The sequence below is a fragment of the Maylandia zebra genome, linkage group LG4, assembly GCF_041146795.1.
Source record: "Maylandia zebra isolate NMK-2024a linkage group LG4, Mzebra_GT3a, whole genome shotgun sequence".
Lineage (NCBI taxonomy): Eukaryota > Metazoa > Chordata > Actinopteri > Cichliformes > Cichlidae > Maylandia > Maylandia zebra.
Genome location: NC_135170.1, coordinates 25,561,293 through 25,574,418, shown reverse-complemented (window position 1 = coordinate 25,574,418; position 13,126 = coordinate 25,561,293). Strand labels below are relative to the sequence as shown.

Here is a 13,126-nt window from a genome sequence, read left to right as displayed (position 1 = left end):
TCATTTGTCGATGTAAGTGAAGGAGGCCATCAGTAGACTGAAAAAACAAAATAAACCTATCAGAGATAGCACTTTGAGAGAGGCTAAATCAACAATCTTCAAAACATCTTTTTAAGAAAACAGTTCTTAAAAAAACAATGAATGTACTGGCCAGCTCAGCAACACCAAAAGGCATGAAAGACCGCAGAAGACAGCTAAAGTCGATGATAATAGAATTATGTCCATGGTTAAGAAAAACAGCTCCACAACATCTAACCAAGTCAAGAACACTCTCAGGGAAGTAGGTGCATCATTATCACAGCCTGCAATCAACGACGCCTTCATGAATGGAAATACAATTGAATGGAAATACAGAGGGCTTACAACTAGGTGCAAAACACTGATTACACTCGAGAAAAAGAAGGCCAGATTAGACTTTGCCAGAGAGACTGAACAGTTATGGAAAATAATTCTTTGGACAGATGAAACCAAGATTACTTTGAACCATAATGGTTCCATAATGGTTCTAAGAGAAAAGTATGGAGAAAGAGAGAAACGGCTCATAATCTGAAGCATATCACATTATCGTTCAAATATGGTGGACGCATTGTTATAGCGTGGGCATGTATGGCTGCCTGTGGAACTGGATCACTAGTGTTTATTGGTGATGTGACTGTTGGTAGAATTAGGAGGATGCAGGATGTACATGGCACAGTGCAGCGCAAATGGATAATGACCCAAAGTACGCAGCGAAAGCAGACAAAGATGTTTTCAAGGCAAAAAAATAGGATGTTCTTGAATTACCAAGTCACATGATTTCTACACAACAGAGCATGCTTTTCAGTTATTAAATACAAAACCAAATGCAGAAAGACTCACAAACAAGCAGCTCCAGTAAAGGTGTGAAAATGGCTATAATTCCTGGGCAGTTATTGCAGTACTTTTATAAAACTCCACTACTATAAAACGAAAACTACATCTTGATTTTATCTTTTGTTTAACTTCCACTTTGGTGATGTAAAGATGCAAAGTCACAACAATTGTGCATAATCTGTGCATACTGACATACATGTTTTCTACCGACAAGCTGATGATAAGGTTATTTCTTTCCCCCTAAAACTTGCATGACAGTTAACATTCATTTGGTAATTATGTTGGGCAAGATGTTAAACATGTGACTAAGTTGGACACGTTGAGTATTTACGCTTGTCACTCCAAATAAACCCATATGCTCTTGACACAAACACTACTATGAATGTTTTCAACAGAAAACATTTTTCTTCCAGAAAAAGCAGGAAGATGAAGAAAAGCATTTAAAGTACAAATTCCAAAAACTGGAATCAAACGATTATAGTTCTCTCCCCAGCTATAGTTAAAGTAAAGAAGAGCTGCTCAGGTATGACTTCTGTAGCGCTTCATGTAAGCATCACTGTGTCATGGGTAATGAAAAAGCCATTCAGAAATAAGGCAGAGGATGAAATGGGAACGCCACACTGCATTTTGGCAGTCCATCAGTATGAGAAGGCGGTTTGGATGTACTGTACATCTGAGCTGCATAAAGGCCTGTATGAAGCTCGGATTAGGCCCAGAGAGAGATGAGGCAGAGACAGACGGGCGGCAGCAGTCTGAGTTGCGTGCTGACTCTGCGTTTGATCAGTTAGGATTTTGTAGTTGTGATGGCTTGCTTTTATCTTCGCATTAGGTTTGGTTGTTAGTGATGGTGACTTCTCTGATACATTTGATAAATTATTTACTTCTCCCTGACTTGTGATGCTGCTTTCTCGCCATCTCCTCCCTCTGCTTCTCCTCCTCTCTGCGGAGAACTGGCTTTGAGAGACTCAAAAAAGTATTTGTCACCCCAATTATTGTCAGACTAACTTTTGAACTCAGCTTCTGAGAGACATCTTACATTCAGATGCAAGTGTCCTTCATTATCTTGATCTTAGCTTTTGGCTTTTGCTGTCAGGTTTTGCTGTTCTCTAATAATTCCCTTACAAGCCCTTTTAAGTCTCTCTCTTTTTCCATGTCTCTCTGTGATTGACTCTTGGGTTACCTCAGGCCCTCTGACCACCACTCAAGTGACCACCACTCTTCCAGCAAGGCCGTTCACCTCCAGTGCGAGCCCCTCTACTGCCCGCCCGCTGGCCCCCACCTCGCGCCCAATCGGTTCCATCAACAAGAATCCCGATCTTCGACCAATCACTGCTACTGTGCCTGTCACCCGCCGGCCACCTCACCCTCCTCAAGGCTCAGAGCCACAATTTTGCGAGACGAAGCTCGTCCGCGGTGTCCAGTGGCCAACAACACAGCGAGGAGAAACAGTGGACCGTCCATGTCCTAAAGGATCTTTAGGTGAGAAAAACCCGCGTGCATTTATTTTCAAACATTTGTTCTTTTTTTTTTACTCATCATATGAGCTTCAAGCATACTCGTACATAAAGTACCATGTGGGTGTTTGCCATATATATCAGCGCATGTGCCCAAGTGATAAGCACGTTTGGGCACTCACACTTGTTTTTTTCCGCTGTTGTTGTCTTCCATCCTTGCGTTGGTCCCACCAGTAGGCACGGTCCCCGAGGACTTGCAGATGAAAGCTCGTCCTCCACAAATGAAAGGCTCATCTCCCAGAGAAACAGAGCTGATTGAAAGTGGCGAATAATAAAATGAAAGACAAGGCAACACAGGCTTCACCTCCCTTCATGCTTGCTACTTTACTCTTAAACATCCAGCCGTCAAAAAACCTAAAACAAAACAAAAAACTCTGTAGTTGCAGAAAAAAAGAAATCTCCTCCATCTTTCTTCCAGTGTCTTTTGCTGTTTCTTTATGTTCTCTCTGCGTTAAATCAGCAGCAGGCTTAATTGCCTCGTCTTGGCAGCGCTCTCAAACCTAACCTGTGGTCGATGGAGGAGAGTATAGAGAACAGTAACAGCGAGGAGAGAAAAATCAGTGGGAGAGAGAGGAAGAAGGGAATATGAAATGCAATGCCACATCTGCTCTGATCCTTTCGACAACTATGAAACGTTTGCTGCTAGGGCTGTGCGATATGACCAAAAGCTCATATCCCGATATTAAGACATCTATCGTTCGATAACGATATAAATCACAAAAATGTAACATTTTCTGTAAATTCTGTGAATCTCGGGCAGCTCAACTTGCGTGAAGTGTTTCCATTTTTATACATAAGTTTTCTTTGGGAGTATTTATTACACAGTGTGCTGCGGGGAAAAGCCTGTTCTAACGTTTGAGTCTAAGGTTTATTTTTTAGCACCTGACGGCTCTTTTTTGCTTCTCATCCATAAATAATCTGCTCTTTCACGTGATTCAGTTTATTTTGATAAGTCTCAACAGGATCTTGAGCTTTATTGTGAAAGGTTTATGTGGAACAAGCGGACACGCGGTGGTTTTACCGTCGTTGTTCCTAACGACAACGCATAAAAACAAACACTTATATATTAAATGTAAGAGAAAGAGAGAACTTTAAGAAATTAGTAGAGCCACTACAGTGACCATCAAAACGATGAAAAAATATTGCCGTAAACAGTTTATTTTGCGACACCACGAAACAAACGATAGCGTAAAATGAAACGATAGATGTTTTTATATCATCATCCGAGATATAGCGTTATATGGAACAGCCCTATTTGCTGCATTGTCCCCTGTCCCTCATCTCTCTTCCCTTCTCTGCCTTCTCTTCGCAACTTAACGTTGGTTATTTGTGTTAGCAGCAGACAGACCCTCCTCTGGTTTAATCCCCCCATGCTGTCCTTTCTCTGAACCCCCGTAACTGAACAGAAAAACTTAGCTGGAAATGAGGTTTGGTGGAAGGTGCTTTCCTTCAGGTGTTTGACAGTGAGAGATCTTACCTGATGTCTTTGCTGTACGACTGTGTGAACGGAGTAAGCATTATGTGCTACGTGAGGATGTATTCCTTTAAAGTCATTCTTTTTACATCATCGAAACCTTTTCTTACCCAGTCATTTTCTCCCTCACTTTCTCATTACCTGTACTTCATTATTTAACCTTTTTCACTTTTGACCCATTTTCTCTGAAATTCTGCTCTACCTCCTCCTTCCTGATTCTCTCTCATCTTCAAACACTTTGAGTAATTTTAAAATTCATTTCCTTCCATTTTTCTTGTTTAAAGAAAAAAAAATCTCCCACTTTTGAGACGCCTAATGCTTAATATATTTGCCCCCCCTCCCCCCCTCCCATTCTTCTGCTTTTCTCTAGGCATTGCTTCATTCCAGTGCTTGGCGGATCAGGTCATGTGGAACCCACGGGGTCCTGACCTTAGTAACTGCACCTCCCCCTGGGTCAACCAGGTAGCCCAGAAGGTGAGACCTGGAGTCAAACTCCCTGGCCATGGGTCTGTCCCTTTCCTGTGCCCCACTGCCCCGACTATCTTCCCTGTCCACCGCCACACACACATTAACATATCTCTAGGGCTGTCCTGATTAAAATACAGACTCATTTCAAGTGGCTCTTTATCACAAGGCATCTGCTCTTAATACTTAATTAACTCACTTTTTTTTTTAGGTAACATACCTTAATTACAGCTAGGGTAACTTATTTAAAAAAAAATCAGCCGTAGCGTCTCACAGCTTGCATAGAAGTCAGCCAATTCAATTTCATTTTGTCTTGCTTCGATCGTAGTCTCATATAATCCATTATACCTGTGCAGTAGCTAAACGTCATGGTCTCTAGATGATGCCCAGTGATTAACTTAGCTGACTGCTATTTAAATTTCCAAACTGTGTTACTAAATACTTTGCGGAAATCTGATCATTCCCCAATTTTGACAGTAATCAGATTTCACAGTCTATTCAAAGTGGAATTCGGAGTACTCTCGTTAACACAGCTACATTTCTGCTGGAGAAATTCTTGATTGTTTAGCCATGCATGCCGCTGAGCAGCTTTCCTAAAGGTTTTTTAAGTGTGTGCATGTGCCTGGAAGGGTAAGTAGCAGCGCTCTGAAAAGTAACATCATTGAAGAATCCATTATACCTTCTCCTTTTGGCGAAAATCAATCGCAATTGCAAGGCGGTTGCTAAGGGTGTAATTTGCAAGTGAAACAGGGTTAGGGAGAATAAAAACTTCATGATGTGTTGTACAAGGTCCATCTTTGTTTACAATGATGCAGGAAGAGCTGGTAATGAAGACAGAAATCTGATTACTGAAAAAACATCAAGCTGAGGGTTTTGTGTGCAGAGCATGTGTATTGTTGTGGTTGTGGTACGCGTGAGAACATTTGAACAGTTTGGGGTTTGTGTGTTAATGTGCAGATAAAGAGTGGGGAAAATGCTGCCAACATAGCTAGCGAGCTGGTGAACCACACTCGGGGTCGGATCCAGGCTGGAGATGTTAGCTCTTCTGTCCGACTGATTGAGCAGCTGCTGGATATACTGGATGCCCAGCTTCAGACCCTGAGGCCTGGAAACAAGGAACCAGCTGGAAGAAACTACAACAAGGTAGAAGAGAGTGTCAACAGTATGTGCGTGAATAAAGACACACACTTGATGATAAGATATATTTAACTCAAGAATAAGAAAAGAATGCTTTGCGTCATGCAGATTTACTTAGCAGCTCATAAGCAAAAAAGTGGTTTCTGATTTTGTTTAGTTTTTTTTTTCTTAATTTCAGGCTTTGTTTTTCTCCCTTCTAGCTTCAGAAGAGAGAGCGGACCTGTAAGGCATACATCCAGGTAGCTTTCCTCTTTTATCTAGCTGCTTTACATGCCTGTGGAGTCGGACTGCTCTGTGACTTAGAATAGCTGAGGGAAGATAAATCTTTGAGCAGACTAGGCTTGTGGATGAAGTTTCTTCAGCTCTGTATTGTGATTGATGCTGCTTTTGGAATCATCACTTTTAGAAATTCTGGTTTGTTCTGGAAGGCAGTGTGAGTAAGATGTAGAATAACTTCTGCCAGACACCACATACTAAATATTAAAGTATTTTCCAGAGCAGGGCAAGCTGCTCTTATAGTTTTTCTATTGCTCATGGTGTGCATATATGTAAAATTACATTTCAACTAATGAAGAAGTCATCTGTCTGTGATTTAATTGTGGCTTTTTTGCACTTTGAGTGGTCTTAAATGCATAGTAGTGCCCTTGGCTTCACTGTGTTTCACAATAAGGGACAATATCTGTCGCTTTGAGAAAATGTAATTTGACTATAGCATGAAAGGCAGCAGTTGGTGTTACTACACCCTTCTGTGCTTTTTCAATATTTGTGCAATATCTGTTGTTCTGAGGGAGCCGTAATCTAATATCAGGAAAAGGCCTTGTGTATGCTTCTCTGTAATGATGAAATGCGGCACTCTGCAGCGCAGTCTTTTATGTGCTTTGACGTGTCTGCAGCATATAGTAATATGACCCCACATCTTCTAATCTCAGTTGGTGCAAGATGAATGTAAAGGCTGCTGTGTAGTATGTTACTCGACCATTATTTTTTGTCACTTACTGCAAAGGTAGCTCACTGATCCGAGGATAAACGAAAAACACCCTCTGTCTTCTTCTTCTGTAGCTGATAGAGTGCATTCTGATGCTGAATTCATTTTCTTAACAGCAATGGTCTTTATTCCACGCAGCAGTCAATCCTTCATTTTGAGAGGCCTGAGCAAGAGAATTACATGATTCATCAAGCAGGCTACTCCAATAAATTGGATAGCTGATACAACCATCAAAATTGCCATTAAATGAATTGTAAGTGTGAAATAGAATGGTAATATGTCTTACATAGCAGAGTAATAAATGTAGTGCAAGGAAGTGGTGAGTTTCTCGGAAGTTATAGTGCAATAGACTTTGCACTTTGAGGTGCTAATGTTATACGGTAACACTTTACAATATAGCTCACAAAATGAATACTTACCAAAAAAGTGACAAACAAATCAGGAACTAACATGTTTAATGGCTAATAAGTACCTAAGACTTCTTTCTGAAAGAACACAATGCTGGAAACAGTGTTAATGAACCAGTGTCTAATAATTAGTTACTAGATAGAATTGGATTTACTCCGGATTGGGTTCTAAATGACACAAATTCAATAAGCAATAGCAGTTACTGCACAATAATGAAATTGTTATTTTGTGTTACCTGGTGTGCTATTGAGTAAAATGCTAAGTAGCTGCTAGGGATGCATCTGAACTTCATGATTACCTTGCTATTGCCTAACATTACATTTGTGTTCCTACTTGTGTTAAGTAGACAAAAGAATCAAAGCGAGAAACTTCCTGAAAAGTTAAATTAGTTCCTCATTTGTCACTTTTACTATGTATGTGCCATATTGTAAAGTGTTCTTGCTAATATCGATCATATTACTGATGCTATTGATGCTAGCATTAATGCTATGCCTTCTGCACGGGCCAGGCGGTGGTGCAAACAGTGGACAATTTGCTCCGTCCTGAGGCTTTGGAGTCATGGCAGGACATGAACAGCACAGAGCAGTCTCACACTGCCACCATGCTACTGGACGTCCTGGAAAAAGGAGCCTTCCTGCTGGCCAACAACATGTACGGGAAAAACTTTACAGACCGAGCGCCCAGCATTGGTAAGAAAACAGCAGTGAGGTCAAGATCAAGATGTTGTTTTTATTGTTACTTCTGTTATGAAAGCATAATCACGAATTTTTAAGGTAGAAAAAAATAAATCAAAAAGTAGAATTTTTTCTCTTTTTTGCTTATATTTTATTTTATCAAAAATATGTAATATAAATCTTGTTAACTAGAAGGACACTCAAGAGTCATTTGCCAAGGACAGTGCCTATCACTGCCTTTTACAGTGGCTGTCTGGATCTGTACCAACATTTTATGGGTTTGTCTTTTGAGCATGCCCAGCCGCTGCAAATTTAATGAAATTCGCTCTGGTAGTTTATGCTTAATGGTGAAGTAAATTTAAAACAAATCAGTCAGATACACAGGCCAGCAAACAAACAGCACTGAAAATATACCTCTACCTCAGCTTCTACCTTGGCAGAGGATTGTTGTACACATGAATTGAGGCCAGTACTGACTGCTGTTCAAATGCAATGTGCAGTTTTAACTCCAGATTGTGGCTCTAAATTTGTTTTGTGGTTGTTGTTTTTTTAATTAAAAAATATGCACCAATTTCTGTGTTTCTACCATCAGATCTCCAGGTGCACGTTGTAAACACAGAGATGGACATGCAGGACTTGTCCTTCCCGCAAAATTACGCCAGTGACAGCACCATCCAGCTTTCAGCCTCTACTATCAAACAGTACAGCCGCAACGGTCAGCAACCCTTACCCCATCCCTGTCTGAAAAATTGCACTGTCCTGTGCAGCCTCTCTCTTAATGTTTCCATTTGCATTTTCATGCAGGCTTAAAACAATCTGCATGCAGTTGACTAAGTTATTGGTTCATAATAATAGGCTAATCAGATTAACAAAAGCGCTGAGACAATTTCTTTTCTTGATGGTTTCTTAACAGCAGTCTTAATAGAATAGCTGGGGAGGCGTGTAGATTACAATCGGCCCCAGTCTGACAGAGCAATCTCAGCACTCCCTCTCTCCTCTCTTCCCCATCCCATTCCCTCGCTCCGTCTCTCTCCACCATCTTATCCCCTGCTCCCATCTCTCTTGTTTCTAACCCAGCACCCCTACCGCCCCAACCCCCAACGCCATTGCTCCCCTCCTCCTTCCATGGCCCCCTCATCCCCCTTTTCTGTTTTCTGTCTCCGCTTGGCTCTGCAGTGGGAACGAGATTAGAATGATTGAAACAAACGCACATGAAATATTCATATGGAATAATAAGAGATCTGTGAATGCTTGAGGGATGAATGTTCCATTGCCCTCTACATTAAATCTCGCTCTCTTCCACCAGTCAAAATGAAACGGTCCTTACCATCATTCTAACCTTCACTAACTCACTCTCTCTGTCTCCCTTTCACTCACCCTGTCACTCCCCACTCTCTGTCGCTGCCATTCTTCCAGCCCTTTCCATATTATGGCCCTTTTTCTGTATTTGGTTTCCCCCTCCCTCGCTTTCTGCTCTCCCCCCTTTTAAAATTTCATTTGTGTTTCCCATTTCATTTAACATACACCTTTCACCCCACACTTACTTTACTTTTCACTGTTCTATTTATTTTCCGGTATTAATTTGTCTGTTTTTTTATGTGCAGGACAAGTCAAGGTGGTATTCATTCTGTATAAAAATTTGGGATCCTTTCTTTCCACTGAGAACGCCACTGTGAAGATGGAAATGGAAGGACCAAACCACGATAAGAAGCGCCTGGTGGTCAACTCTCACGTGATTGCTGCCTCCATCAACAAAGAGTCCAGCAGAGTGTTTCTCACTCAGCCAGTGATTTTCACGCTTAAACATCTAAAGGTAGGCAAATTCAAATTTCTCATTTGTCATTCTGAAAGATGCACCTCCACTGATGTTTTCCTTCATCCGTCTCTCTTTTTTGTTCTGCAGTCGCACAATTACAACACTCCAAATTGTTCTTTTTGGAACTACTCCGAGCGCTCAATGACTGGCCAGTGGTCATCGCAGGGCTGCAGGCTACTGGACACTAACAACACACACACCACCTGCTCTTGCAGCCACCTCACCAACTTCGCGGTGCTCATGGCTCACCACGAGCCCGACGTAAGTAAACAAGGGCGTGGCAGGCACACACTTAAATTGCAAGCCTGGTAATTTATGCAGACGTTCACTCGTGTGAGCATTAGCGCTCGCTCACTCTTAGTCACACACCCTCACACACATGCACATTAATGTTCCCTCTCAAGGCTGACAAGCTCTTTGTTTTGAATTTTCTCTTTTCCTCCTTTCACTCTGACATTCAGGGAGGCACAGGCTTACAAATTCATGTCCCTCTACTTCTAACTGACATTCACATGAATTTGAATGTCATGTATTTTTTTCAGGACGTCTTGTCTCTTGTCTTCACACTTTAGCTCCTTGCATATATTTGCAAATATTAAATAAGGCAATTTGGCTCTTTCTCTCCCCTCCCCCTGTTTTATCCATCCCCCTATTGTTTCTGCTGCTTATCTCCTATTCCACTATTCTTTGTTCTAAATTTCTCTCTCTTTATTTGTCCAATTCTGCTCCGCTGTCTCTTTTTCCCAATACTGCTTTATAACCTAAACCCTTGGATCTCCCTCCCTCCCCCCACACACCTTTGTTTCTTGCCACCGTGCAAACCTGAACACCAGGGACAGATGCACGAGCTGTTCCTTTTTGTGATCACCTGGGTGGGGATTGTCATCTCCCTGGTGTGTCTTGCCATCTGCATCTCCACTTTCTGCTTCCTGCGGGGGCTCCAGACTGACCGCAACACCATCCACAAGAATCTCTGCATCAACCTCTTCATCGCAGAGCTGCTCTTCCTCATCGGCATCGACAAGACCGAAAACCATGTGAGTCGGTAGCAAAGCAAACAGATACTTTCTATGGATAGAGGTTTACTTGTTTTCTTTGATATAAAATATTTTTTACCACCTTTGCGTTTACTGTTACATGTCCCCCTTTAAAGCTTAGTGTTTGTGCCCATTTAATGATACTGAATCACAAGATCTAGTTACTTTTTACATATTCCGGTTTGAAAATGGCATTAAGCACAACACAGGCGACTTTTTAACTTTTTTTTATTGAATGACTTTGAAGCTGAAATCGAGGCACTGTGTCATTATCCTACTCTATAAAACATTTACTGCACTGAGTAATGAATTACCACTCAATAATATGCACGGAGCCTGTGACCCAGGGGCAGCTTTTCATTTTTCCCTTGTCAGTGTCCAGCACTACTTCCAGATAGTAACTCCGTTCTATCCTCTTGTGGTTTCACTCAGTTATATACCTTAATCTTAACTGTATCTCCTCCTCTAACTTCATATTTTCAATCTCCTCCTCCTTCTTCCCCTTTCCCTCTCTCTGCTTTCTCCATGGCTGCCACACTCAGATTGCCTGTCCCATCTTTGCTGGCCTTCTGCATTTCTTCTTCTTGGCTGCCTTCTCCTGGATGTGTCTGGAGGGTGTGCAGCTCTATCTCATGCTGGTGGAGGTCTTTGAGAGCGAGTACTCACGCAAAAAGTACTACTATCTGTGCGGCTACTGCTTCCCCGCACTTGTGGTGGGCATCTCTGCAGCCATAGACTACAGGAGCTATGGGACCAAGAAAGCGTACGTGTGAATACAGGCCTTTTGCACCTGCAGATTGAGAAGTAGGATTATGCTATTCCCCCAGATGGAAATGTAATATGCAGTGCCATGTGAAGGGCTCTTGCACCTCCCCACAGACTGTGTTCTCTGAACACACTTAGCCAAAGCTTGATGATTAGCCTTCATAAGATAATCCGCTGAGACAGAGAAATAGTGTGTGCATTCATGTGCATGAGCTCAGTGTGAGTGTACAGTTGTTTGTTGGTTTAGTTGTGCATAACTCACTTGTTTCCTCTGTGCCACTCCAGATGCTGGCTGCGAGTGGATAACTACTTCATCTGGAGCTTCATTGGACCTGTTTCATTTGTTATTATGGTATTAGCTTTACTGTCAAGCAGTATTATTAGCTTCCATATTTCGATATCCCGCAGTCAGAAGTATTTCACCAGCATGCAATTTTGCAATGTTATTAACAATATGAAGTCAGTAATTTTGGACTAGAGTGCTCACTGCACATTATTTATTTCTTCCTATCGTCTTTCCTTAGCTCAACCTCATTTTCCTCATGATCACTTTGCACAAGATGATACGCAACTCTTCGGCACTTAAACCTGACTCCAGCCGCTTGGATAATATTAAGTGAGTTCAAATTACTCAGTGAGACTCACACATTTTTATTTTTGAAGAAAAAAGACATTTCAAATTGTCTTAGTGTATCTGTGCATCAACTCAGTGTTAGTTAATACCTCGTTCTCCGCTTCGATCAGGTCCTGGGCACTAGGGGCCATCACTCTGCTCTTTCTACTTGGCTTGACATGGGCCTTTGGCCTCCTCTTCATAAACGAGAATACAGTCATCATGGCCTACCTTTTCAGCACCTTCAATGCCTTCCAGGGCATGTTCATCTTTATCTTCCACTGTGCCCTGCAGAAGAAGGTAACAATTCCAAACTACATCTTAAAGGCACTTTATATAAATTCAATTAATTACGACTAAGCAGCTGAAATGTTGTGTAGATGAACAAATGGATGGATGTGCCAGTCTAATTGAAATTCAGTAGACGTGCTCAGAAATATTGGATTTTGTTTCATTTTGCTGTTGCTGTGCGATAAAAGGCTCTGTTGCTCCACATTCAGTTTAGCCTATAGAAACGAAAGTGTTTGTGTTTATGAGTGACTCTCAAACCTGTCCACTGTGCCGGTGGTGTTATTTTCTTTACAGGTCCATAAGGAGTACAGTAAATGTCTGCGTCACTCCTATTGCTGCAGCCGCACCTCTACCAACAGCTCCCACGGTTCGTTGAAGAACTCGGGCCTCCGTGCCAACAACCGCTACTACAGTGGCAGCCAAGCTCGCCATGCAGCAGCCCACAGACAGGTGCAGGCAGCACAGACCCACACATAAACACTCGCAAACATATCATCAGTGGAAAACACTGCTGAGTTTTAAAATGGTGTTTTTCTAAGAGCAAATAATGAGTAAAAACAGCCTGTGCAGCAACACGACTGTTTTAGTGGAACAAAATGAAAAATGTTATCTGTTTTGTTTTTTTTTAAACAAAAAAAAAAAGTAAAAACATAGCAAATCTTTTCAAAATTAGGCATGGTTTCTCACTCTGCAGCTACATTTTCTCCCTGTTTAAAGGGTCTCTTATGTAAGATTATGAAGTACAAAATGAGTATCTGCTGGGATTTGATTGCTCATCAATACCAGTGACTCACTGATTACTAAATGCTCTTGAATTTAATTATTTAACTTACTTGTCAGCCCACAGCCTAAGCCAAAAGGTGCAAAAGCAACATTTAAATAATTTTTTTTTTTATCAGTGCACACACGGAGCACATTTAAAGTGCGTTACATGATTTATGACGTGCAAATGATGCCCACTAATCAGTTGGCTTACTCTTATTTCTACTGTGAAAATTGAATCTTTATTTTATTTATTTTTTAAATGTTTGGCAGTTTTTCTAACCATTACTGAAAGCCGTTTGCTTGGGAGGCTTGATGACTCAGTTATAAAGA

The 13,126-nt window shown here is 41.5% G+C and overlaps 1 protein-coding gene across 2 annotated transcripts in view; it reads left to right on the top strand.

Moving 5' to 3' along the window:
* adgrl1a (adhesion G protein-coupled receptor L1a) overlaps positions 1-13,126 on the top strand; it is a 107,500-nt gene that overhangs the window by 82,228 nt on the left and 12,146 nt on the right. For both annotated transcript variants that reach the window (XM_076883272.1, XM_004559547.3), the window contains 14 exons: positions 2,038-2,331; positions 4,211-4,314; positions 5,263-5,448; positions 5,643-5,681; positions 7,344-7,524; positions 8,102-8,224; positions 9,114-9,322; positions 9,413-9,586; positions 10,159-10,362; positions 10,905-11,125; positions 11,413-11,479; positions 11,652-11,743; positions 11,872-12,040; positions 12,326-12,481. In XM_076883272.1, coding sequence (XP_076739387.1) covers positions 2,038-2,331; positions 4,211-4,314; positions 5,263-5,448; positions 5,643-5,681; positions 7,344-7,524; positions 8,102-8,224; positions 9,114-9,322; positions 9,413-9,586; positions 10,159-10,362; positions 10,905-11,125; positions 11,413-11,479; positions 11,652-11,743; positions 11,872-12,040; positions 12,326-12,481 — 2,219 coding nt within the window. The remainder of the gene's footprint in view (positions 1-2,037; positions 2,332-4,210; positions 4,315-5,262; positions 5,449-5,642; positions 5,682-7,343; positions 7,525-8,101; positions 8,225-9,113; positions 9,323-9,412; positions 9,587-10,158; positions 10,363-10,904; positions 11,126-11,412; positions 11,480-11,651; positions 11,744-11,871; positions 12,041-12,325; positions 12,482-13,126) is intronic.